The sequence below is a fragment of the Pseudomyrmex gracilis genome, unplaced genomic scaffold (assembly GCF_002006095.1).
Source record: "Pseudomyrmex gracilis isolate BER0280 unplaced genomic scaffold, ASM200609v1 scaffold_139, whole genome shotgun sequence".
NCBI classification, from domain to species: Eukaryota; Metazoa; Arthropoda; class Insecta; order Hymenoptera; family Formicidae; genus Pseudomyrmex; species Pseudomyrmex gracilis.
Genome location: NW_018020723.1, coordinates 24,405 through 52,393, shown reverse-complemented (window position 1 = coordinate 52,393; position 27,989 = coordinate 24,405). Strand labels below are relative to the sequence as shown.

General features: G+C 37.3%; 1 protein-coding gene across 5 annotated transcripts; it reads right to left on the bottom strand.

The window, feature by feature from the left end:
• Window positions 1-742: 742 nt before the first annotated feature.
• On the bottom strand, window positions 743-27,818 carry LOC109857008 (trinucleotide repeat-containing gene 6C protein). Of its 5 annotated transcripts, none has more exons than XM_020432831.1 (16): window positions 27,581-27,818; window positions 14,811-14,860; window positions 14,342-14,454; window positions 13,579-13,759; window positions 10,913-13,210; window positions 10,438-10,796; window positions 10,027-10,354; window positions 7,890-8,414; window positions 7,352-7,728; window positions 7,011-7,208; window positions 6,244-6,402; window positions 5,191-5,637; window positions 4,788-5,108; window positions 4,376-4,602; window positions 3,908-4,286; window positions 743-3,811 (listed from the first exon to the last, which is right to left on the bottom strand). In XM_020432831.1, exons 3-16 carry the CDS (start codon window positions 14,408-14,410, stop codon window positions 3,470-3,472), a joined length of 6,210 nt encoding a protein of 2,069 aa, XP_020288420.1. In that variant the 5' UTR covers window positions 14,411-14,454; window positions 14,811-14,860; window positions 27,581-27,818; the 3' UTR covers window positions 743-3,469. The 5 variants fall into 5 exon arrangements, with proteins under 5 accessions (XP_020288420.1, XP_020288424.1, XP_020288425.1 ...); XM_020432835.1 differs by having other exon boundaries at window positions 4,376-4,593; XM_020432836.1 differs by having other exon boundaries at window positions 10,039-10,354.
• Between the last annotated feature and the right edge of the window lie 171 nt (window positions 27,819-27,989).

Genomic DNA, 27,989 nt, shown 5'->3' with positions numbered 1-27,989 from the left:
CTTGTTTTTTTTTTGTTTTTTTTTGTTTTTTTTTTTTAAGTAAAATGTAGGGGATAGAGTTAATCGCCATACATATACACATTGCATAAATGTATATATATAGCATGCTGTTTCTTGTGTATGTATATAGAATATAGTAATATATGAGATATTTATGCGTATTTATATACCGCATTCCCAGAAGCAACCTATCATCATGCAACTCGAGAAGCGCAATTTAAATTTATTGTACTGCATATTTAAATTATGCGCATCTCCGTTAAAAGAGATTTGTCTCACAAAATTCATTTACGGACAATATCTGTATACAATGCGGTTTTCATAAAATAAAAAATATATATATATATGTATATACATATAGGAGAGCTTAGACTAATCAAGTATGTGAAAAAATTTGAAAAAAAAAAAAAGAAAAAAAAAAGAAAAAAAAAGAAAAAAAAATAGGATTCTTTGGGAAAACCAAATTATTATAGTTAAATTCTTTAAAATACAACTTTTTCAGTGTTTCTTTTTTTAAACATATTCTTTGTCCAATTAGCCTTCTAATATAAACTTTTCGAAAAAAAAAAGGAGCGGCATCAATCAATCAACCACATGACTTTACTCAGCGCGATGTTAAAACAAATTATCTTTTCGACTTGCATGCGGGAACCTTTTCTCAGGAATACGATACTATTATGTACAGAACAACTCTCTTAATAAGCAGCGCTTCCGTTTTCTTTTTTTTTTTTCGTTTTTTTTGTTTTTTGCTTTTGTTTATATTATTAACTGGGGGCTCATATGGTCGTCAATCGTATCGTCTATCGTATCGTCGTGCTTTCTTTACCGCTTTTCTCCTCGAACTCTATCTCTATGCTAGACAATCATTATGAATATCTTAAATCGAATCCACGGTCTTACGAAAATATTAAAATTAGACATTAATGTTTTTTAGTACACTGGTCGACAGAGTCGAGGCGACGTGATCGGCGGAACCGCGCGGATTTTTTTTTGTTTTTTTTTTTTGTAATCGCGCGTCTACGTTAAGCCGATGCACACCGGTTATTTTTATATATTACATTATTAGTATACGAGAAACATTGCTCTTTTTTTGATGATGTGTGTGTCTCTCTCTTGGAAGGCAAACGACATAAAAAAATTTTCAATGCTTCTTTTGATTTTTTACGTCAAAAGGTTTTTTTTTTTTTACAAATGGTCCGGCATATCCGCGAGAATCGACCGATCGTGTGGAAGCGGCGGAATCATTGTCGACCAATGCTACTAATGTACGTTTCCTTAGCTTGGCGTGATTGACATTTGCAAGCATGCAGATTTACAATTTCATGCATGGCGCCGCAAACGTTATAGGATCAGCATGTATGTGTGTATGTGTGTATTGTAAGTTGTTCACTTTTATTGCGCGCGTGTCTCACTAAAACATCATCTGATGTGATTGTTCCTTTTCTGCCTTCCGGTTTTTTTTTCATATACGTAATATATATATTTATATATTTCTCTTGCTGTCTCTCTTTTCTAACTGTCTCAGTTCGCGAAGGAAAAAAAGCCGTCTCTCTTCCATCGTCGTTCGCGATTGCGCCAGTAAATCGAAACGCGAAACGTCTTCCGAAACTCTCCACTTGACACGGAGAAAACGGAAAGTAAAAGGAAATTGTTGTGCATGAGTGTCTTTTTTTTTTGTTTTTTTTTTGTTTTTTTTTGTTTTGTTTTTTAAATAACGTTCGCTTGTTCGTCGTTTTGACAGTCCGTTCAGGTTCAGGTACCTTTGACGTTGAAGAGAAAAACTAATTTTAAATTCGCCCTACACCGAGCTTTGCTCGACAGTTTATATGCGCCCGTAATAAATGCCATCCATTCGTAACATCGCTGTTACTACCGTCTTGCGATCTTACGCGGATCATTTGCGATTTCTTCGAAAACTCGAGGATCGCCAACGAGAAGCGTAATATTGCCACGTACCAATATACGATACGTAGTGTTCGTTACTCTCTTCTTCAAATGTTTACTTTACTGTAAACCTGATTTTTTTCAGTCGCTTTTTTTTTTTTTTTTTATTTTGTTTAGCTTCAATTCGTTAAGCACTTCTTTAATCTCTCGGTCTTCCTCAAGTACATACTTGGTTCCTAAATATCATCTCGCCGTTTCATCATTTCTGTCTCTTCCTTTCGTTTACCTTGCTTGTTTTCTTTATTTTAAACTCTACGTTAATAACTGGTAAAGAGACACACTGGACATTGGCACGACAGGTGGCATCTAGATTTAATATAGAATAAAATTTACGTTATTGCGATAACATTTGGTATCGTTGCGTCGTTGCCCAGTTGATCTGATAATCCCTGCATTCTTCGTTTCTTCCGTGTTCGTGGGATCAGGGGGTTTTCTTCGAAGAGTGCGATGGGGGCGGGGGGCAGAACACTAGGCAGCGACGTCGAATGCGTATTTCTTTTTATAAGGTTTCTTTCTTTTGATTAGATTGATACAGTCTACATTTGATACTCGCTGCAGTCTTCAGAACTGTCCAGCAAAAATGGAACACTCTTGGACCTGATCAGAGACCCTCGGCCGATAAATCTTCATTGAAAAAAACGCTCTCCCCATTATGATAAACCTGCAGAGAGCGAATAAGTTCTTGTTTTTTTTTTTTCATTCTTCTGCGCGTCTCTGCATCATCTTTTAGATTAGAAATTACATGCTTCTACTAGATTGGCTTGGAACGACGAGAACGCCAATGTTTTTTTCGTCGTTTACATATCGTGGCAGATTGTGTAATGTAGTACACGCACCAATATGTCGACGAAGAGACCGTTGTAATTGGTCTCTGTGTAGCTTGATCTCTCATACACCGCAAGTCTTATCGGAATAATGACGCGACCGCGTTCACATACTTGAAAGTACTTTTCTTTTTTTTTTTTTTTTCTTTCGAATGTTTCTTTTATTTTGTTAGTACGAGCGTGTGCATGTGTACGTGTGTATATATATGAGTTTGTCATGTAAAATTAGATATCTACCGCACAATTTGGCTGTACGCCGCTGCGATTGTTTGCTTACGCATGTTCTATTAAAGGCGGATATAAGGTAGTAATTTTTTTTTCTTTTTTTTTTTTTTTTTTTTTTAAGTAACTCGTTATAGTAATTGCATTTCTTAGCAATATTATAATTGACGTTTCGTGAAGACCTTGTCCATCTCATTGTCTTCTTCTCTCTCTCTCCCTCTCTTTCTCTCTCTCTCTTTCGCAACCTTCATTCATTCAATTCTCCCTTCCTCTCCCTTTTCCTCTTTTCGACGAGAATTACTCGCCTTGTCCAGAGACATCGATCAATAAGTCGTGAAGTCATTGAGGAGAAAAGGAGAGGATTGGAAAAGGACTAATCCTTTACTCTCATCACGAAATTTGTCGAGCTGCATCTTTGGACTGTGTGTTACAATAAGTTTTTCACTTATCTGATGAGATTTCGGGCGGATGGTCTCTCTTTACATGGACTCACCTCCCAGAAGATCTCCGGGTAAGTACGAGTTGAGAGAACTAGGAGTTGCTCGTTGCTGGTCGCTGTTGTCTATACCTGCGTTACTCCACAGAGAATTACTGGTAGGCGGAGCACCCCAAAGCTGACTAGAGCTGGCACCCCATGTGTCGGTCGGCGGGCCAGCTTTGTTAGTTGGTCTAAGGCCCCAACCAGCCCCGCCGGAACCGCCGGCCTGCTGCTGTCCGCCGTGGCCAAGTTGCTGCAGAATTGCGTGAACTTCGCTGTCCGCAGGCGATTCGGCAAATATCGTTGTGTTACCCAGGACGCAATTGTTTAAGGCTCCTTGTGCCTGGAAAAAAAAAAAGAAACCAAAATTTCGATAATTTATGTGAAATAAAATAAGACGATTCAAAAGTTTTGTAAATTTTTAGAATATCGTATTCACCTTCATTGCTTCGTCACGAGAGGAATATTTCGTCAATGCGATTCCGTGATTCTGATAGAGACGGAAGTCCTGAACGGGTCCATGCTGCATACATAGAGTCTTTAAAGTAGAGCCATCGATTTGTGGAGTAAGATTCTTCAGTAAAAGCCAAGTGGACGTCCAAGCGGAGTTGCTGACTGTGGACGACTGGAGACCCCATGAGCTAGAGGATCTACTGACACTTCCTAAGCCGGCTCCCCAGCCATTGCTTGTATTAGTAGCTCCTTTAGTACTCAAGCCGGGGGGTGGACCGCGCGCTTTATTTATCGGTGCACCCCACAGTTCTGAGGTCACGGCAGTTGGTGGCGGAGCGGACTCTCCCCACGTATTCTTGGAAGTGCTGTGATAAATTAAGTCTTCAATTTTGTACAAGTTCTCTATGTGCTAAAAAAAAAGCTATAGCGTGACACGTTTTATATAAATCATCACCTTGTAAACGCACTAGGTGTAGTAACCGGTGGATTAAATGTCCACGTCGAGTTACTTAAACTAGGAATCGATGTATCGGGATTAGCTGTTTGCGGTGGTGGAGACGTTTTGCTGCTCGATGAGAAGATAGTATCGGGATCCTTGATAGTCGCCAGAGACAACGGGGAACGTACAACAGAACCGGGAGTGATGCTAGGATCATCCTCGATACTTTTTATCTGAGTACCCTAAAATGACATGAAATATAGGTGGACCCGGATAAGCGTTAGTTACACTAATACGTTAATATGCTTTAAATATTTTGGCTCTTTTTTAGACTTATATATATATGTATATATTTACATATATATTTATATATAATAATCGTGTAAAGTGCGCACAATCACGATTGACGGTATTGGAAATGGATTACCTTCCATGGTTTTCCTGGTTCAAATTCTGGCACAAGATCTGTATACGCAGCACCACCTGGTTGCCAATCCTTTCCATCGGTTGAGTCGCTGTTACTCGGATCAGGCCAGCCGCTGTCGCCAAGACGAGAAGACCATGTGCCATCGCTTTGGCCTAGCAATGGATTAATGTTTGGGCTGCTATGCGACTGAGACAGACCACCAGGTGTTGTGGGAGGTTTGCTCGTAGTTCCAGGTGCACGAGAAAATTCGTTAGATACCAAGTCGCCGTCTTTGTCGATCGACGGCAATTTCCATTGAGTCAATCTCGACTGTTGTTGACTCTATTAGAAACATAACATATAAACATAAATTACATAGTTGCGTCACGAGATTTTATATTTATATTTATTTGTAAACACGTACTACTGGTGGTTCTTTGTTCATCGTTAAATCGCTGAAACTGTTCTGTAGAGCTGACATAGGATCGTGTACAGACGATTTGTAGTATTCTGACGTCTGTGACGGTGGTGCTGGATGCTGTTGTTGTTGCTTCATATATGTCGCTTGTTGCACCGCAATTTGATTTTGCAAGTTCGTGATCTGTTGTTTTGTTTTCGTTATCTGTACGCTAAGCTGCAAGGTTGACTGATTGCTACCCTTCATCGAGTTCTGAGCAGTATGTTGCTGATGCAATTGTTGCAAAACTTTGATCTGTTGCAATAACTGGTTCAACAACATCAGAGTTTGTGGAGCTAGCGGTTGATTCAAAATTTGGTGATTTAAGTAACCTTCATGAACAGCCAATTGTATCTGCTGTACAAGCATACGCAATTGTTGCGTACTTGGCTGATTTTGTGACGTACGAGATGTCTGAAAACAATAATTACAAAAAATTACAAACAATTAATTCAAAACATCAAAAACAATTCAATTAATGTCAATTATATTATAGATGCTATTTATATCGATGGATATTAGGATAACCGCCTAATTTTGTTTCAATAATAAATCTTACTTATTTTTTGTTAACATTATACAGCAACCAATGCATTGGCAATGATTAGTAATGCATTATTAATACGCTCACACACATACAACTTCATGCATTCAAAAATCATATTGATTATGCATGCACGAACTAAGTATATATAGCATTATTGCGTGCATTTTAGCACCGAAAACAGAACTATTCATTTTTCTCTGCTATTTTTTGTTTTTGAAAATTTTTGTATAAGAATTTTTCTCTATACAAAGTGATACTATAAGAGATACATTCACTAACGACTAAGATTTTGCACTTTAGCTATTTCTTTGCAAATTTCCTATCGATTTAAAGAACATCATTTGTTGTTGTAATAAACTTTTTTCTTCTATAAAAATATAAAAATAAAAAAGATAGGATACAAAATCAGGCAGTTCCCTCATTTTTTCTCACAAGTAAGTTACAAGTCGAGACGATCAAGCTGAATTGTTCACCTGATTAAAGGGGGGTTGTGGCGCATTAGTACTTAGTTGTTGTTGCTGTAGCGGAACAGCTGTCTGCTGCTGTTGCTGCTGCTGTAGTTTGAGAAGACTAGCACTGCTCACAGAACCACCTACGCCCCCACTGGTTGCCGCACTGGGCACTCCTCCTCCCTGTATTAAATACAAATTATACCCCCTTCTTCCTACCTCATCTCTTTTTTTCTTTCTCTCTTGTATCGATGCATCACATTACAATTATGATTTCTAATCGAATAAAAGACTTTCTTCTTTTAGTCGTTAATCATAATTACATTTTAAGAAAATGTATTCGAGTATTTTTAAATTTTCCATATAAATTAGTTCTCTTTTTGATATTTGCAGTATATATAAGTTATGTATGTTTTTATACATTTATAATATAGATTTATAGGTGTACGAAAGTAAGTATGCAAGAATTTGCTAATATATAAATGTCGTGAAAAAAATTATTTTCATACACACAGAAAATTGTTACTAAGAGTTTCTACCGCATCTGTAATATGTAGCGGTTTCTACTTCATTTTTTTTATTTTTTTTTTTTTATCGTAACACTTTCTGATATTATACACACTGTTAATAGAGATTAATAAAGAAGAAATTATATAACAAAGAGATTAATAAAGATTATTCTTGAGAAACTCATGAAAAACTGCACATCTTAAAATATTGTTCGCAAGATCGCAAAAACTTTTCTTTGGCAAACAGAGAAGAACGTGTTAACTGCATTAAACCAAGCTTACTTGACTGAATGACATCTGTTGTGCCACATGATTGAATCGCGGATAAGCAGGTGCAGTGGTTGCTTGATGAGTTGGGTCGTAACCTGAGTGTGTTTCGTGACGTCTCCACTGATCGAGAGGACGTATTTGATTGAGCAGTTCCAGTGCTTCTTCTCGATTCATCTCGCGATTCCTTAAGGCCAATTCTACGTCCTCTTTCTAAACCGACAGAATACAGACACATTCTCTTTATAAATTATATATTGCATGCCATATTTTGCAAGAATTTGTTTCTTAATGATTTAGTACCTCAGCGGTATATATCAATACAAAATCAAAAACAGATCGATGATTTTTCATACCTTAAATCCTAAATCGCAGAGATATCGGAATTCGCGGCTGTTCCAAATAACTTCTTTCGTAAGTGTAGGTTTTGCAGGATGCGCCCAACTAGGAGTCGGATCCATATCAGAATCGCCCCAACTGCCGCCAGGTCCCATTGGTTTTGGTTTGTGCGTGGTTGGACCTCCCCAGGCAGCGGGATTCAATTGCGGTTCATTCCATGTTGCCGGCGTTTTAGGATCGTCCCAAGATGTGGTTTCATGTGGACCATCCGTCCAGGTTCCATTGCGAGCAGTAGGTGCACCAGGGTGACCCCACATAGGATTACTCACATCCGGCTTCATTCCAGGTTGTGCCGGCATTCTGTTTGGAGGCATGCTTGGTGGACATTGCATGCCTAATAAATGCAACAAACAGATCAACACTATTAAGTAAACCTTCAGGATAAAAGTTAAGAAATAAATTTCCTGTTATTAATTTGTTCCTTTTAATAATTTAATTCCGTTAACTAATTAATTAGTATTAAACAATAACGAAACATGTTTTGACAATGCCTACCTCCACGAGCCAAATTCTGTGTAGGCAAGTCTTTCCAATGCGACACTTTGCTGCCCGGCATAGCTCGCTGATTAGCCGCCGGATTTCCCCATAAGCTAGTGCCGTCGTCGTAGTTAGGCACGTTGCGTCGTTGCGTCGGTGGTGAAGGTTCTTCCCATCCGGATGGTTTGCCAGGCATAATGTCTTTAGGCGGTGGTGCCGCCCATTGATTCATATTAGAAGGATTAAGCATTTTAGCCGGTGGTCCGGACGGATGCTGATGACCCATTTGATGATGCGGTGGACCGGGCGGCTGACTCCACATTGCGTCAGCATTCGCGCCGTGTAAGCGACCCGATATACCGCGTGGATCACCGCGCATATCTGTCATTCGCGGATCTCGCGCCATCGGATCCATAACACGCATATGATCACGGGGATCCAGAGACATACGGTGATCTCTAGGATCACGCATCTCGCGTGGATCTACAGATCGCAAATCTCGAGGGTCTCTGTGATCAATCCTGGGATCTCCCCAATTGGACCCTGTTGCAATCGGCACTTCTTACAAATCGTACTTGTTTCTTGCGCGATAATCGAATCGATTTATAAGTCTCATCAATATCTTATTTTAATCATCAAGCTGCTATAAAATATCGTTATGTTTAAGAAACAAAACGTAGCAAATAGCTAGAGAATATGTGAAAAGATAATCCTATAGATAAACATGATAATTACTTATAAATCGATTTGGTTTGATTTTGCATCGCAGCCAGTAACAAAATCATCAATGTTATATTAATATTCAATAATACAAGAAACACTATTTTTTATTACATAACTAATCAATTAAGTAGATTTTCGTTGTATTCTCGATTCTCTTAATGCTTGCAACTATTAATTATATATAAAATCACATTAGAAAAAAATACATTTATAAAAAACTTCAATAGGTATACAATTATGCAAGATATATAGAAACCAAAACAAAGTAAAAAATAATGTAGACAAAGATAAATCTCGCAGAAAAATTTATATAATATCAATTCTCTATAATCAAGCGCGTTTGGGGAAAAGCATCTATAATATAGCATTTCCACATAAAAAGCGCACTTTCACGTAAACAAATTTTTTTCAAACAATAGTGATATACAATACGCTTGCAAGGCACATATGCAAAATCAAGTGGAAAATCGCTTTGAATTGTATTCCCAGTTTCTTTTCATCTTAAAGCTTTGTGAACGCCGGAGTTTTATAAGTATTCAATTCTAACAGGCATAATAGTAATACACATTGACCATGTGGATTTTATGCTAAAGATAAGCCGCAGCTGAATGTGTCGAAAAAATAATAAATTTATTGTCTTGCAGGTATGTTCAACTGCGTAGATACAAGTGTAAGTTCTGAAATACACCTTGCGTGACCAATTATTTGTTTGTAAAGCTAAGAACATGAGACTTTGTTCAGAGTAGCCCAAAATTAATTAAATAGCACTTAACAACATGCAATAAGTATAAGTCTTTTTTTTTATTTATTCTAAAACAGTTTGTTCTTAAAAAAAAAAGAATGTGTATCATATTCATTCGGCACACACAGATTCAGTTTAGATATTTATATAGACTGTGGGACAATCGACTCGTCATTCTAGAGTTAAATTACTGTATCTAAAAGAATTTTTATAGCAAAAAAATAACACAAAGAAATATCTATTTTAAATATACTATTTTTTATAATATTTAATCTTTATAGTTCTGTGTATGTAGAAAATAAATAAAAGCAAAAAAATGTAGAAAACTTATCGCCAAATTGAATAATTTATTCTCAGATATATATTAACTCTCTTGTGCTACTCGGAATAAAAAAACTGACAAACTAGAATATAGAATATAAGAATTAGAAAACTTATGTAGTGTAGAATAAGATTCTTTTTTCTGTCTATTATCTACTAATACTAATGCGTTACTGGCAACTGAATAAAATCTGGATTTCTGAACACAGTCACATAAAAGATAAAATGTTAGCGGTGTGCTAACAGGCATGACAACCAACTATAATGCTAGAACAATCAAAGAATATCTTTTTTATTTAAAAAAAACTCAAGAAATTTAGAAAATTTTGCCTATATAGATCTGGCATCTCCAGCCTTCACCAGCCCTACCTCCCCACATACCGGCTTGATTACCGGCAGCACCAGTCCACTGAGCAGCACTTGGCTGTGACGGTGTCGGTGCACCGGTCCACATATTTGATGAATCCGCAGTTTCGTCATCCTCGCCCCAAGTGCCGCCTATGTTGGTAGCCGGAGTATGGCCCCACGGTGTTTTAGTCTGTTGTTGCGGCGGCGGTTGTCCCCCGTTACGAAGATTTGCTTCCCATAAATCGGTGCCATTGTTCACCGGTGGTTTCCAAATTGGTACGCCTTCTTTCGTCATATTCGGTTCAGGCGAAGTAGGCACGTCCCAATTTGTATCTTGATTTACATTTTGCTGCACACAAATATTTATACACGAATGTTAAGTCACACATTAACACAATTTTATCGTTTTAGATTTGTTATAATTTTACTTACACATCCCCACCCATCAGGACTGAAGAGAGCTTCTCTCATGGTGTTGAGTTGTTCGAGTTGCTGTTTCGTAGAAGGATTATTAGTCGCCGAAGTATTGCCGATGCTCACAGCCCCTTGAGTAGGATTGTTTGACTGATTATTATTTGCATTTGAACCCGAAGATTGCTGCTGTTGGACGTTGCTACTATTATTGTTTTGCACTGACGGATTTTGTCCGAGACCGCCTGGATTATTAGACTTTCCCTGAGACCATTGGTTATTATTCTGATTCCCCTGGGTAGGGTTGTTTGATTGAGATGTCGGAGGACCAGATTGTTGATTTGTTTGTTGATTGGGATTATTAACTTTACTCACATTACCTAACGAATTGAAACAAAGAAAAATACAGATAAAAATAGTTTTTTGTGTAAAATTATCTACCTACATTGCAAAACTTCGTGAGTACATTAATTTAAAAAATATTGTGTACTCTTACCCGGATTATTTTGGTTTCCAGGTGGTCCTTGATTTTGATTTTGATTTGGATTCCCAGCAACAGATCGATTGACGGTGTTTCCGCCCCAATTGTTCGATGTATTAGAACTGCCAGGTGGATTTCCGGGTGTACCACCCCATCCACTCTGATTTGTGTTGTTGTTATTTGGCGTAGTGGCTTGCGTTGTCCCCCAATTGGCAGCCCCTCCGCTGTTCAATGAATTCTCACCACCTCCGACTAGCCGCATTGTTATTGGAATACCCCAACGTGTTTTATAGTTTTTAATAATTTCGCAGTTCGCGATTCCATGATGCAGCAGTCTTCTCAATCTCATGTTCTCAAGATACTTTCTAAATTTGTAAACGGCTTCGTCCGTTGGTTCGAGGAAGGAAGGAAGTAATGCACGTGATATTTTCAAGGCCAACGATTTCAACGTAGGCGTTTCAGTGAAATGTTCGTTGCCGTTGTAAGTAGTGGCTTCATCTTCGTAATCGTTAGAATTGTCATTACGACTTCGGTCGCGTCTAAGAGTATCTCGGTCATGTTTGCAGATCAACTGAGCGTTCTCTTTCGATGTTGCAATAGCTTTGAGCTTGTCAATAGCATAAATTTGCGCATCATTAAATTTAGTCGCATCATAACGACGCGAGTGACTCTTATTAAGATCATTTGTATGACTTAGCAACATATTACGGATACATATTTGGTCATTTTGGAGTATATCGAAATATTCCAATCGCATGTCATTGTCGTTCGTGCGACATTCCGCCCGAGATACAGGTACAAGAATTGTTTGGGATGCGACGGTGGCTGATTGGCATGTAAGCGTCATCGTAGGCTTGCAGGTAGTCGTTATAGGAATGTTGACAGTCAACTTAACTTGCTTTCTGTTGTCAGATTCGTCAAGTAGAGCGGCATGAGATATTTCAAACTTAACGTAACTACACTTATCGCTTAGCGTAGACCTAGATACAGACTTAATGGTAGAATTAGATTCGCGATCGGTACCTATCAATCCCCTATATCTACTAATCCTAAAACAAGTGTTTAGAGGCTTAGTGTTATCCTGAAATAAAAGAGCACCAACAGTAAATATTGTTACTTCGGTACAGCTAATACCATCCTTTTGAGACCCTAAGATCCTAACATCAGTAGTCATTACACTAGTCTTGTAGCACACAGCGATGTCAACAATGTTTCCAATAACATCTGAATTATGATTATTAATATTAATTTCTTCTTCAATACTAACGTTACGGTACTTGTTACTATAATATTCATTATAATTATTACCAATGTCGTAATTCTTACTTTTACATAGTATTAATAGTGGAACACATATGTGTTGCATCAGCTCGGTCACAGTGACATTACATAGTGGAGAAATAGAAGATTGTACATATACATATCGTGTGAGATTTTTCAGGAAAGATCGCAAAGTGTGGTCAATTACTTCGTTTCTGGAAACGATAAGCGTAATGGAAGAACTGGCGGCGTACATTGCGAAAGTCCGAGAATAGAAGATAATAGACACCAGTGTCTGATGGTTAAAATGCAATTGCCGATGTCTTGTGTCTTCTATCTCGTCTACCGTATCTCTCAGCGCGACTTGGATGTCAGAATCGTCCAGAATTATATCGTTTGCAAGCAGTCTGGAGCTCTGAGCAAAACTGGTAACTAGGGCGTACTTATCACCTAGTAGTTTCATTCTATTCGATGTGGTGGTGGAATTGTCTCTCTTAAGACAAAGTGTCGGGATAACAGTAGCTATCTTGTCAGAGCCACCACTAAAGAGGAGGTAATGGTTACTGTAACTGGTTGAGCTGAGCAATATCACAGACTTGGAGTTGTTATTACTTACATTACTAAAATTAATCTTACATGTATTGTTGTCGCCTAAATCAAGGCAGGACCCTACTGAAGAGTAATTGTCATCAGAGTTAGGGAGGACGAACCGTAGGGGACTATCAGACTTGAGTATCCTAACTAGGCTAGGTACCCCAACGGTGCGGCACGCTTCCCATACAAGTTGCGAATTAACATATATCCTAACGCAATATGTACTAGTCTTATTATCACTTAATGTCTTACGAGTAGACTTAGAGTTATTGGCGGAGCTGCCCAGCATACCAAGCAAGCCCGGTGTGTTTTGCTTTCTGTACTTGTGATGATTATGTTCTGCATTGTTGTGATTATTATTATTATTATCGCAGATTAGAAGGTGATTTGTTGGGTATTTTGTGGTTGCTGGCGCCAGTGACTGGCAGGCCTTACCTATGCCAGTTGAGTTGAACTCACCTGTAATTCAAACGTAAAATCCTATATCTTTTACTCTGTCGAAGTTATTAGATTGTTAAATTAGATTTTTTTTTTAATGCACAAATATATTTTGCTAACTAATCTCCTATTTAATGTATGTGAATTTATTATTATTTATAATGGAAAAAAAATTTATAATTTTATTAGAATATCAAACAAGTATGTAAATTACAACTCGGTGTCACCGAGTTAAAGAAGTTAGCTGTTCTCATAGTTGTCAGTGTAAGCTTTCTGAAATTATTGACAAGTGCGTAAATTACTACTGTATTTATATAGAAAGTTATTACAAAGGCAAATAAAATGAAACGTGCATACTATAAATATCATTAACTTATTATTTTATTTACCAGCGTGGTACGGCAGGACGGTTGAAAAGTCATTGGCGGCGGTAGCTTGGGGATGGCTAATAGGTGCTGCCATCGTGCTGCTGTTTGCTATCGATTCGATATCACAGTACCTCGTGTGCTCGGATCCTTCCTCTTCTCCCACCCCATCCAGACTGTTTTCTTCTAATACTACTACATCCCACTGTGTATAAAAAAGAATTTTGAATTTGTTGAAAAAAGTTTAAATATTTGTTACAAAAAGAAGTCAATAAACTGTTGTTGCGAGATATCAATAAACATGTATATACAGAACCTTTAAAACTTGTGTGTGCATTAAATTAAAAAACAATAAAACTCGAGTTGTAACGACTATTTCTCAAATTTTAACTTAGAGATTCTTCTAAGTTACACAGAGATCAATTTTGAACTTATTCAAATTGTAGAAGTAAACTCAGGCAACTGACATGCTTGTATGAACATATTGTAAATTAATGTTTCATTTTTCTTTTCAATTCAAAAGTTGATTTGAGGAAAATTTGATTATATATAATATATTCTCTTTTTATTTTTCTAGTAAAAACTTAAAAATTTATAAAAGACTAATCATTTATGGCATTAATTTTACTATCAGTATTATGAATAATTTACTTAGACTTTTATGCAAGTTTCTACAATTCAAAACAACAAAAGATTTTTTAAACATCTAAATATTGATGTCTATACATATATAAATATTGATATCTATAAATTCTAAATTTTAATATTTTTTAATCAAAGTGCTTACCATGGAATTTTGTACGAAGGCATTTGTTTCAGTAAAAATCTCATGTGAACTAGAATTGTGTGGAAACATTGGGCTCAGTTCTTCTTTGGCAGGCAATGCATAGAAACCAAGATCTGTAAAATATATGTACATATATGTATATATATATGTATATACATATATTTTTATAGCTAATTATTTAAGTAGTTGTAAATATCTTATCACATAGATGTATATATATATATATTTGCTTTTTACTCATGCACAAACATTTTTTATAGTTTAACAACAGTATTTATAGTTTAAATTAATAAATTAATAAACAGTTTTTATAGTTTAAATAAATTCAATAAAAAAAATAAAAAAGTAACGATCGCTCTATATTAAAAGTTTATTAAAAATTTATATAAATTTTATGTACTTCAAATACATATAAATATATAAAATTTATAATAAAAAATAGTTTCAAAATATATAAGCTATAAATTACCTCATAAACTAACACTATCAGTGCGCTCTTAACTCCATGTTAGTGGAGATCTAAAACAAATACAAACAAATTGTATTATAACATAATGTCATAACAAGTTAATCTGCTTACTTATCATACTTTAAAGCAAACTTTTGACAGTGAAACTATTACAAAACAGAAGTCGTCATGTGTGTCACGTAACTTTTAAAAAGGCATACCTTTCCCAATATCGAATAATTTAACATTATTTATATTTTTTATACAAACAAGAAAGTTTTTTGCTAAAATATCAAGTAAATTATCAAAATCTTATAATTCAGTCATTTGTTTACAATTCTGAATTCACAAAATCGCTTTCAGTATTTTAATTGTTGATAGATTTATTTAAGAACTTTGTTATTTTTTTCCAAAGTTGTTTTGCATTAAAAATTATTGCATAGTAAAAACTGTGTATTGTTTTATAACTACAATATTTAAATAAATAAACATATAAAACTCAACACACTCTAAAAACCAACGCAAATATATTCCAAGGCACTTTTCTCTTTCTCTTTCTCTTTCTCTCTCTCTTTCTCTCTTCTCTCTCTCTCTCTCTCTCTCCCTCTCTCTTTCTCTATATGACTCCGTTACTATTGATCGGAGCACTTTAAAGTAGCAAACCGAGAAAGAGAAGGGTGCAAAAGATTTGATCAAGGTTAAATTTAAACAATTCTTCACCAGTTGTAGCTGGTCGCAAATTCGACCCTCTTCTTAGAGTACAGTATTTGCATCCACATCGGAGTCCTAACCTAAACGACATAATTACTGTACGTATACTACTCCGCTATTGTATCCAAAATATCACTCGCTCACCGTTCCCGTTTTCTTTCGGAAATTTCGTGCGTAAAGATCAGCTTAAATCGATCCGATGGCGACGACGACAGACGCGACAGAGGGGAACATCGCACGACGACGCACGAACATTCGATAAAACGACATTATTTACGTTCGAACCGTCCTCGGTAATGCCCACCACTTCGAGGCGCCTCCGTTTCGCCTCTGCTGATCGAGGAGAGCACGAAGCAGCAAACGTCACACTACGCGAACAGCACGCGACGCACTTCTCGAAGAACGGAGTTCACGAGGTACGCAGTGGCGCGAGCAGCAGCATCGAGATATAGAGACAGAAAAGGAAAAGCTAGAAGAGATAGAAAGAGATAGAGAGAGAGAGAGAGAAGGAGGGAAACGAGATGCCTGTATTGAAAAACGGAAGAGGCTGGTAAGAGAGAGAGAGAGAGAGAGAGAGAGAAAGAGGGGAAGAGAGAGAGAGGGAGAAAGAGAGAGACAGCTAAAGACAGGAATATCCGCCGGAAAAAAAGCATACCTCGAACCCGAGCGTCACACACATTGGGTTACTCGGGACGATTAAGAAGCAGTCGATGTAGTCGGATCTTGTGTATTTCCCCCAGCCCCTCCCCCACCCGCGAGAGACATTCACGAGCGAACGTCGGCAGCATCGGCGTAGCCACGTAAATTCCACGAGGTTATACTACTACGTAGGTAGCGGTGGCGGCGCGTATATAAAGGACAAACAAGGCAAAGGGAGAGAAGAAAAAGGGTCACGGTGCGGGGAAAAGCGCGACAGTTGGGCCTGACGATTGTCGTAATACGGGGGGATAACGTTGGGGGAATTCGTTCAAAGGTAAGGGAAAGCGTGAGGGTTAACAACAACTGGTCAAAAAACTTACACTCGGCTCCCGAAGAACAGATCAGTCTGCACGAGACGCTATTTCGCTAGAACGCACGGAATAGCGAAGCGTAGCCCGCTCGCTTGGCTAGCGAACGGCTGTTCCTGCGAGCGACCATCCTCCCCCCGCCGTATGCAGCGCGCGATCGGAGCGATTAGCGGCGGGCGCGGGCAGGGGCGGCAGCGGCGACGTTCACAACGGTGCTGCGCCGTCCGTCGCGCTGCCCCGTTCGTTCGTATGCACTTTTCTCTTCTCCTCGTCGTCGCCCGGGACTCTCGCCCACGTCACCGTCCGCGCGATTTTAATCGGACGACGAACAAAAATTTTTCCTTCCACCGTCTCCGATTTCGAAATCCCGTTCTTTTTTCGAGACGACCGATTTTACAAATCGTAAAAATTTCGTTTCCCGTCGTACAAAACGTACAGCGTTTGTTTTTTTTTGTTTTGCTCTTACAATTATCTCAAAAAAGATACCTACATATTCGATAATCGCGATGTTGACATCACCCGGCGATGACTCTTTCCCAAAAATTTCAATGTCATTCGATACTCTTACGCAAGCATGTTTAAATAATGTGAAATACTTATATCTATGAATGGACGCTATAATGTACAAATATCTAAGCAACGAAAGCAGCACACACGCACACGCGCGCGCGCGCGCGCGCGCGTCACGAAACTACCAGACCTCATATAGCATTAGTATTCCTAATTAAGATTTATAATTACTTCACGCTTTGCGCGAAGTTATGTTGAATCTATTTTCCCAAAAAATTGAATGAAATCCAGTTTTTTGTATCTTTTGCCGATCCTGATCTTTCTCTTATACTCTCCCATATCCCTTCCATGTGTTCACCCAACTCTGCCCTCTCACCTTCTTCTTTTCTTTTTCTTTACCGCTGTCCTTTTCCTCCCTTCTCCCCTCACGTCTTCTCTTCCCTCGTTCCTTTTCTTTCTCTCTCTCTCTCTCTTCGCCATTTTGCCTCCGCGCTTCCACGTTTCCCCTCTCTTCCTCTTATGTCTCTTTTTCACACCACCGTCCTTTATCCTCTCCCTTTTGGCCGTCAATAAGTGAATTCTCAATATATAACGAACACTAATACAATCCGTTATGATGAACGCCATCAAAATCTTGTGCGAGGTCGCGCGTTTGTTATTATTCGAATTTAACATTACTGTTTACCCGTAAACAGTAGTGCAAATTTGCATTAATTCCGTACGTCTCGACTTAAATGCAAAACCAAATCCAAGAATAAATTTTCGACGCCGTTACCGTTGTGTAGTGTGTGTGTGTGTGTGTGCAATCCTAATCCGGATGGATCCGTTACGACCTACGTTGCGGATTCGGACACAAAATGAAACGAGCGAGACTCGTAACATGATCTCGGAGAACGAACAATGCTTAGAAGAAGCGGGGCGTCTGTCGCACATTATGATTTTTTCGATCATTTTTTTCGATATCTGACTCACATTTCGTCAAATCTATTACGTTCGTAAAATTCTTTGTGTTTTTTTTTTTAAATAAAGAGAACGTGTTATGTAACACGTTGACAACACATACATAATATTAAATATGCAACACTAAGCTTTGCATTTGGAAATAACAAGTGACCTCGACTTTTTCTCTATATTACATTTGGAAACAATTTATAAATCAATCGTAAATCAACGTAAATGATAATATCTCTCTACAGATTTTTTCTCTCTTTTAAATCATTTCAACCGCATTCACACACGCATCTATATTTACGCGTTACCGCTGACTTCCGGTGTAGTCAGCATACCAGAAAGAGAGTATGCGAGCAATTAAATTTTTGCGAGTAGCGATGGTCAACCGCTTCGTAATATTTTTGTTTTTATTATATTTCTATATTTTAGCAGTGTCTAATGTACATAACAATTATATATATATATATATATATATAAAATAACAATTCGTGTATTATAAATAATAAAAACTATAAAAAGCACATGTTTTTTATTTCGTGTTGTTTGCGCACAACATTGTTTTATTTCATAAAATAATTCCAAGTAAAATCTTCTACATTGTCTACAACGTTGTTCATATTTGTAAGTTATTTTATCGTTGTATATTTTTATAAAGCAAACCTGACAATTTGCAATACAATAATCTCGAAACGAGACCATGTCGTGCAAAAATTCATGAATAGTCAAGTAGCGTTCTCTGTTCTTTGCACCTGTATACTCTCGACCGAGAGAGACTGGCTTATATCGATTAAAAATGGCGGATTGGACTCCGCTCGCAATTCCGAGTGTCTCTAGCGCATCGGAACGCGAAGCGTGGTGAAGCGCCGCTATTCGATGCGATTTGCCGTCGAGCGCGCGCGCGCGCGCGCGCAACTCTCCGCTTTCCATTTGTAAGGATCAGTTTCTACGAGTCGCCGGGTAAAACGCAGTTTTTCTACGCGCTTTTCCGTGCGTTTTTCTTCCCCGTGTTATTGTCACCCCGCCGCCGCTACCATCATGTTCGGTCTATACGTCTTGCATGCAACGCGAGCGCGTATTTTGAATGTTCTGTGTAAGCGAGTATCAAAAATTATTGATCCACTCGATGCCACTGCGCGTGTGTACTGCGTGTACGCGCGCGCAGGTGGTCATTGTGTGTGGCTCGCAAGATCAGCGGTTCTCACTCGAATCATTTAGATACAAATCCGCACACAGGTCAGGTCAAATTTCTCCCAATTGCCTCTCTCTCTCTCTCTCTCACGAATCTTTCGAAGATTCTGCGCCATCTTTCACATTCAGTGCGCGCGACTTTCTAAAAAAAAGTCTCAAGCATGTCTTGAGATACTTACGAAAGTAACTCTGAAATTAAATTTAAAAAATTAAGGTAATCGTTTTCTGAAATTTTATTTTTTTCTTCAATCCTAAAAGCTTTTTTTCTCAGGTATAAAAAAAATATTTAAAAATTTATCACGCTTGAATCGACATCGTCACGTATGCGTGAAAGTTACAATTATTACATATTGTAGCGATTTAATGAAATTTTTGTCAAATCTTTCGAGATATAACGAAACGATACATAACCTATCACGATCGTTGTGGAATTGCGTTGTTCTGAATGTAAAACCAGAAAGTTGCGGTTGAGAGCCACTGATCTCTGCGCGAGTGCGCAGAATGCATGTGTGTATGTAAATATATATGTGACGAGTACGCGCGCTGTTCTCTCTGGCGCACGTCTGCCCTTCTATTACGAGTTCCCGCTATTTTGAATACATCCTAAAAAGACAATGCAATAGAAGAGAGTGCACAGTTAATAGCTACTATTATTTCTGCAATTCAAATCTCTATCACAGAGCAGATTCGCAAATTCTGATATTGAGAAAAAACGAGAGAGAATTATAATCTTTTTGCGATATTAAAAAAAAATATATATGTATAAATTTTTTTTATCAGTAACTCACTTTAATTTTCATTGATCACTCGAGAATCAAAACTGCAAACATGATGATTGTTTTAATTATCAGTAAATTATTTAATTTATCAGTCTGTACGTTAAATATTTAGTACTTTCACCAGAGACTCTGGCGTGTGACGCGCTATTTTGTGCGTATTGCATAAGCGAGGATTTTAGCAGAGCTTTTGAACTTGCAAAAACATCTTTGTGGCTGATCGCGACAAAAAAAAATGCTTCGCTGTTGAGAGTCGATTAAAATAATACTGTTTGCCGAATAAGGTCGCTGTAATAAAAGTTCACTCCCTCCGTATCGAAGGACGCGTCGATAAAAGAGGAAGACGCGGTCGAGGAAAATTGATATTGTCCTTTCTTGTGGAAAAAAAGCTTCTAACAGGGTAAACAGAGTAGTAGGTTAACAAAGTGTTTTTTTTTTATCGGGATACGGAGAAATCGGCTTGGAAAAACCTCATTAGCCTTTATGAAACTTATTTAATGACCTAGTCTCATTTTATATTCTTAGGATAACACTCGCGTTCTCTCTTTCCTGAACTATTTTTTACAAAAACAATATGCGGGAAAGTCTTCTATTGTTTAACAGAATTTCACGGGTTTCTTGTATTTCTAATGTTATAAAAAGCATAAAAAATTTGCATCAAGAGTTTTCTACTCCGCTTTGCTTCTTGTTACTCTTTTGTCGTTTAAAAAAATCTTCAAACTTTAAAATTAATTTCAAAAATTTATTACATAAGATTTCTGACTACTTTTTCTTCTCGATTATAAGATACAGGCACGAAAATACCTACATTTACATTTTGGACCACAAATCATTTAGGCAAATCTTAAAATCGTAGGGAAGAGAATTATTTGGTCGAAATTAGAAACGTTACGCGTGATTTGCGTGAAAGAGGGATGGTGGATACTTCAATAAATTTTCGCGCGCAATTTGCACGTGATAGTTAATTCACACGATGACGCTAATTGTAACCGTACCAATTTGATTACGTTAGCGTCGGAAGGTCACCGACGGGCGCGACAGATGCAACAATTTTTTCCGAATCGGTGAACAATGTGACACGGTGCTGTATCGCGTCATCGCAGTCTGAGTGAGATCTCCGAAAACGAGATACAGGCCATATTTTTATCGAATAAAATGTGCCATCATTAACAAAACTAAAAATAATGTCAGCGTCTACCAACGCAAAAATAGAATATTACGCGATATTTACGTACAATTTCAAACGTATAAACAAAATAAACCAAATTTTTCGCTTATGAAATATCGATGACAACAAATCAATGTTGGTGATCTAATTTTAGCGAGGTAAAAATAATTTTAGAAAGTACAGTCTCTCTCTCTGCATCCACAGTCTATGTTTAGTGTCTTTCAATGTATAAATTTAAATACTGAATTTTTTATTTCTCTCTTTTGCATGACAATCGCGTGCACTTTATCTCGAGCTAAGAATCAGATGACAACATTGTTAAATATGAATACGAGTATATATAGGAATTCTTAGTTGCGCCATTGTATATATACGTGTTGGATACGTATGACACATTCTTCCCCCGACATTCTTCCTGTCGGATTCGTGCAATTTTAGAAAGCTTCGCGGGTCTAAAAGCTGTTGCGTTATTTTTCTGTTCTCATTTCGAAATTTGAAATATCAATAACGCGCGCGCCGGTCGTTTATTTCTTTATTAAAGGATTTTTCTCTAAATTTTTAATTAGAACTAAATTTAGAACTAAAGAAAATCACAAATATTAAAACTTTCTGTTTAATTCGCAGCCCCATATCGAGATAACGAATAACATTAATTTAACGTAGACAATCTTTTCTTTAATTTAACGAGAAAAAAAAACGTGTAATCGCGAATGAAAAAATCTCGTTTGCGCAGTTCGCAGAAGCGGATTTCGTTTGTGAAACAAAGTTTTCGAGCCAACTTCCGCGAGCACCGTGGACGATCAATAAGGGACGCTCGGTGTCGACGAGAACCTCAAACCGTGTGTTCCTCCTCGTCCTCGCGCGATAGCGGTGAAATAAAACCCGTGATCATTTTTTTTTCTGCAAAATATACATCAATAAACGAACGCACTTATTTGAGAACATAGATCTGTTCGCATAAAAAGAAAACATTACTATCGCTTGAAAAACAAAAACACACGAACGTACTATTAATAAATCGTTATCAGTGTATAATGTAATACGTAGTTATCTAACTTTCAAGTTTTGTTTAAGACGCACACACACGTATGTTACATTTAATTGCAGAAGATACAGTCCGCGACGAATGACAATCTCCGTTATTGAAAATGTGCAATGATTGCGAAAAATGATAGTGAGGAAAAATATGATTTGAAAAAAGATTGCGCTTGCCACGAGACAAATATTGAACAGAGTATTGAAGAGCGCGCTATCTTCTGATATTTGATATTGAGTATTTCCCCATTGAGAGGATGGAGCGGAAAAATGTACTTACGTTACACATGATTAGATATATATATATATCGTCGTCGAGATAATAATTAGCCGCGTAAAAAAATCGCGTACGTCTTATTGCAACCAAACAATGTTATGTGTATTTTTTTACATCGACGTTGGAATACTAACGGATTATTTTAAGCGCGCACGTTCTCTCTTAACGCAGTGATAACATATAATAAATGACATTTTAATCGCGCATCTCTCTTTATCTATCTCTCTCTCTCTTTCTGTCTCCGTGAGAATATACATGATGTTACATAACGGATTTATTTTTATTTTTGAGCGCTCCGAAACGCGACACACCGGAACACGCGCGCACGTGCGTATATATATGCGCATACATCAAAACTACGTTTATTATAGGAAGTAGTTGATAATGCGTTGACTTTCTATTAAATCGCGCGAGCGATGCGGAGCAATGCCGACGCGAGCAAATACATATTGCATATATCGCCTGTGTTTCAGACCGAGTATAGATATCGATATACATATAAAACACACACGTACATTGTACGTACAATGTACGTAACTAAGCAAAGAAAATATTATGGCAAACCGACGAGAGAGAAGAACGCATAAATGTAATTTCGTCTTTCGTTGTATTAAATTTAATTTCGTCGGAGAGAATCTCCTCGCTCTACGGGATTATACGAAAATTCTATTTACATTTTATTTCGCGCAATTCCCAATGGCAATAAACCGAAACGGACTTTCGCATTTCCTGGCATTTCGTCGGTTTGTTACGAGCGCGAAACAATATAATGCGATACGCGCGACATCGAACGCACATAAACGTCAACGTGAATATAAACGATTGTTAATTTCGAAATTATTCGTCTATCGTACGTGTATGAATTTGGAGACTCTGTGTGTATGTGTGTGTGTGTGTGTGTTTAACGCCGAAAGATACGTAAAGAGATAACGACTGCAAATTCGTCATCGGTATTTTCAAGAGCACGAAATAAAATACATACATATATACTCTATATATGTTTGTAACTTATACATATGCGCTCTATATATATGTTTGTAACGTGATACAACAAATACTGTATCGATTTGTACGCGTTGCAAAGTAGAGACGGACTACTATCTTTTGAGTATCTTTTTGAACAAGATATATCAGCACCGTGTGTCATTGATGATATAAAATTTATCACTTTTTTTTTGTTCGTATCATCATTAATACAAAGTGTACATTTGTTGTAACGCAAAAACAATTATTTTAAAATAAAACAAAGTTAAAAACAAATATTTTATTTCGCGTGTTGCCCCTTTACATATTCTTTGTTTCGTACCGCGATCTCTCACGCGTACGGTGCAGATATTTTTTTAGTTTTACGCTAATTAAATACATAAACTTGACGTGATTTTTTAATCAGGCTCGAGGACTCCTAAAAGTCCGCCCATACGCCATTAATTAAATATACAATGCGTTACGATGTCTTATCCATACACGCCTATCAGTATCAAGATATTGGCGCCAAAAACACACGAACAATGTTGGCCATACCGGGAACTTACCGAGGAGGGCATCTCTCTCTGAATGCGCGCGACACGCACGACGTAACGTCAGCATCCCTAGATATCCGCGCGCACACACACACACACATACATCCACGCGGACGCACACGACACACACACGTGCGCATCACGTACATATATATACGCGACGCGACCGCACCGATTGCGTCCGCCATATATAAGCGGCTATGTATCGCGCTATATACACGGTGTATGTTAGCTTGGCAACAAGCAGCCGGTCGGTTACGGGGCAAGGTCGGCCCTCTCCGCCATTTTATCCCGGGCATTATATTTATTACGAAACTCCCCGTATATATCTATATAGCGTTATACAAGTAAGCGTGCGTGAGTGTGCGCGCGAATGCGCGTGCTCAATTCGCCCAAAGAAAAGTACAATTTCGAAAACTCACACTCGTCCGTACGCCTCGATTGTCGGCGTATTTAATATTCCAACAAAAAAAAAAGAAGAAAAAAAAAAAGAAATGCACATAGCGCAAGTTTATTCGTGATCGTGTCCGAAGCGAAATGTGACCCGCGGCTCCCTCAACACGCGCGTTGATAGGATACCGGACAAATTTTCCAATAATTATAAAAAATAATAATAATAATAATATAAAATTCTGCGATAAAATAATCTTCAATCTCTCGGCGTTCTCGCAGAGAAAAATTATTTGTAAATTGAATTTTTTCGTACATTTGCGCAAATTAAAAATTGTTGTATCAGATAAAGATGTTTCAAAAATTTCTAAAGAAAAAAAGCTTTTTAATTTCTCGTTTAATGTTTAACAGCTGCGTGTTTAGAGAATCTCGAAACATGTGACCGCGCTATTATCATTGAAGAGAAACATTGCCAATGTAACTAGCCTAACATTTGACAGAGCGCCAAGATAAAGTAAATAAACAAAATAAATATAGACAACAGGAAGTTAAGCAAGTTGCACATGATATTGTAACGCGAAAAAAACCGTGTGTGTATCTTATTTTTTGTATAATACATATGTACATATATAATTCTACTGTTGCCATTTTTTATTTGTTTTTAATTATTAATAACAAACATCTATTTATTGCGGACACGCTACACTAGTTAATTAATTACGTCTCGCTTGTAGGTGTCGATAATATCGTCTGGCTTCTGTTAAAAACAAATATAGCATATTGCAACAAAAACAAATATCAACTTGTTGCGCAAAAGAACGAAAAAAGTGTCAGTCTAGCGCATCAGATGGTGTATCGTCGTACAAAAATAACTAGTTTGTAAGTATTAATATCGTCGAGATGAATTAAAAATTGTTGAAGATGCGTACATGTCGTCAAAAAAAACTTTGTTTATAAGTATATATTTATAGATGTAGGTGTATATATGTGTTTAAAACTAAAATATATGTTACAAAAAATATTTTTAAAAAAGTACATCGATCCATTATGTGATTAAAGTGCATTTATGTAATGTAGTGTCGCTCTGTAATTCCCTACAACTGTATAAGTGTATCTGACATAAAAATTATGTTCAATATCAAGATAAGCTGTTTTTCCATTTTTGATTAAAAATTGCATATATAATTCAAATCCCGTCAAGATTAAAATAATAGCATTAATCAGCAAACACTTTGTAGAAGATAACTGAGAGAGAGAGAGAGGGGGGGGAGAGAGAGAGAGAAGAAAATAAATGGAACATTTTTTCCATACTAATCATCCAATCATCCGATTATCGTAAAATGATGCGTGCAACTGTGATTATGTGTATCTATATGTGTGCATAAAAATGTTTTCGTAAAAATGTCAGAGATAAGATATAAACTACAATTTTTCTAAAAGCAAAGTATTTTTTAATCAAGTTTAACGAAGTTAATTGGTCGTAATTGATTACTACGCCTAATAATGCGATTGGTCAATTCGAAAGTAATAATCAAATTAATTAAAAATTAATTTTATTGAACGATGTTTTTTTTTTTTTCTTATATTCTTCGCGCTACTTTGTCTCTCTTGTACGCGCATGCGCACGACCGCGCAATGTAGATTATTTTTACTGGTACTCGTAATCGAGAGACCGGATCATAGTGGAAATATACAAGGTGTACTATTCCCGTAGGGAAGTGCAGTCCAATGTAATGACCGCGCCTCGTCTAATCGGAAGTTAATCCCCCCCCTGATATTATATTTTTATTGCAAGTTTTAGAGTACATTTTACATTTAACACAGAGTAATAAATATATTTCCGTAGAATAGTAATGAAAAACGTTAAGAATATTAAAATATATTTTAATTTGTAATATAAAAAATTTACATTTTATATATATGTATTTTTACCACATTATTAATCGTTGCAATATGTAACAAAGCCTTGAAAATTTTTAAGAAATTATAAATGTTGCATGTATATTTCCTTGACATATGTATGAAATACAGAAAATTTATATTTATTCTTCTGAATAAAATATACAGATAAAAATTCAACATCATATTTATAGTATATTTATTTATTTATTTTCTATAAAGAACAAGAAAATCTCAATATATGTTTTTCTTGCTTTTTTTCCGGTTATGATCCATCTCTCGCGTACCAAAACAACGATATTACATGCATTTCGGCGTCTTTCCCTCCATTCGCGCCATTGTAAAAAAATATGGCATAACTAATTTACAATTATGTTTCAATACAATAAGTTTATGTTTAGTTGCGAGTAAAATAATTGTAAACCATAAAATTTTGTTGTAAATAAAAAGTATATGCACGTTTTTAAGTAGTATAGAAATTATTTATGTAAACACACATGGGCACGCCATTTCTACGCTCGAACACATATCTCTTTTACTCTGGTATTTTTAGTATTATCACATAATATTGATTTAAATAATTATTTATTTAACATTATGGATTAACAAACAAAAAGAGAGAGATTTTCTTGTTTTTTTTTTCGAATTACGCGTCTTCTAGCCCTCGTTGCACGAGCAGCAGTTTCGACTCCGTGCATGAAATCTTTTAAAGCAAAAATAGCAAATCCCATCTTACTAACAGCGTGAAGTGCATCGAGAAAATTTGCGCGTCGGACTTTCTCTCCTAACGGATCGCATCGCGTCATCGAGACGACGTAGCGGGCGAATACTTTGCGAATATTTTTTTTCTTTTTTTTTACAAAGCGCATATTTTTTAAAATTTCTGTTTCACCGCGCGCGATTTCATTCGACGATAATTGCTTTATTAGCGTTTATTTGGCGCAAAAAAAAAGAACAAAAGAATCTGTCAAAAGCATCGAGTTCGCGGTTCTAATTCGACGTAGCGTTAGAAACACCGTTAGAAAGTTGATAATTCCACTTTGTGAATGTGTGTATAAAAGTTGCGTTATACACAATATGGTAGCTAAATAGATGCACGACAGGAAGTAGTTATCTTACATAAGAGCCCGATTTCCTCTAAGGTCGCGTTCGAAAAATGCATACACATTTTACCGTATACTCGTCGGAGAGCAGCAACACGACCGACTTCGATCGATACTTATATACTTATACACACAACAATATATCCGCATATCGATTGCATCCGACGAAAAAGCATCGAGCTATGTAATTCCGCAAGCGAGTGGCTAACAACGCGCTTATTTAAGTTTCGTCACTTTTTTTTTTTTTTGCACTTACCTGCGTGAAGTAGTCACGCGGCACGGGTCCGGCGTCGGCGTACGGGTGTGATCGAGGGCTCCTCTTTATCTCTCTCTCTCTCTCTCTCTCTCTCACACTCTGTCACACAAAAAAATCACACTCTTCACACACTCAAAAACACATCGCGTACGATCACAGTTCCTGTTGAGAGAATGTTCTTAGAGAGAATGAGAAGCGGATAAAATAGGACATTTGGCATCGCTCGGGGCGAAACACGACTCAAGATGGGAACCCTCGAGTCCGTCGATCGCGCCTCTCGGCGCGCCTGATATCGAGAGAAAAACGAACTGCGTTCCTCTCATGACACTTGTTGTATTCTATGGGTGCGCGCGTCGCTCGGAAGGGGTCGCTCGCGCGCCCCAAAAATCCTCACCGGAGAACTCGGCGG

What these genes read in the sequence shown, in the direction of transcription:
- LOC109857008 (XM_020432831.1), bottom strand. Translation starts at nt 14,410, where the DNA reads ATGTTTCCACACAATTCTAGTTCACATGAGATTTTTACTGAAACAAAT. An exon ending in TCTGCGATTTAGGATTTAAG is followed by an intron (nt 7,209 to 7,351) that starts GTATGAAAAATC and finishes CTGTCGGTTTAG; the next exon opens with AAAGAGGACGTAGAATTGGC. An exon ending in ACACCTAGTGCGTTTACAAG is followed by an intron (nt 4,287 to 4,375) that starts GTGATGATTTAT and finishes AATTTATCACAG; the next exon opens with CACTTCCAAGAATACGTGGG.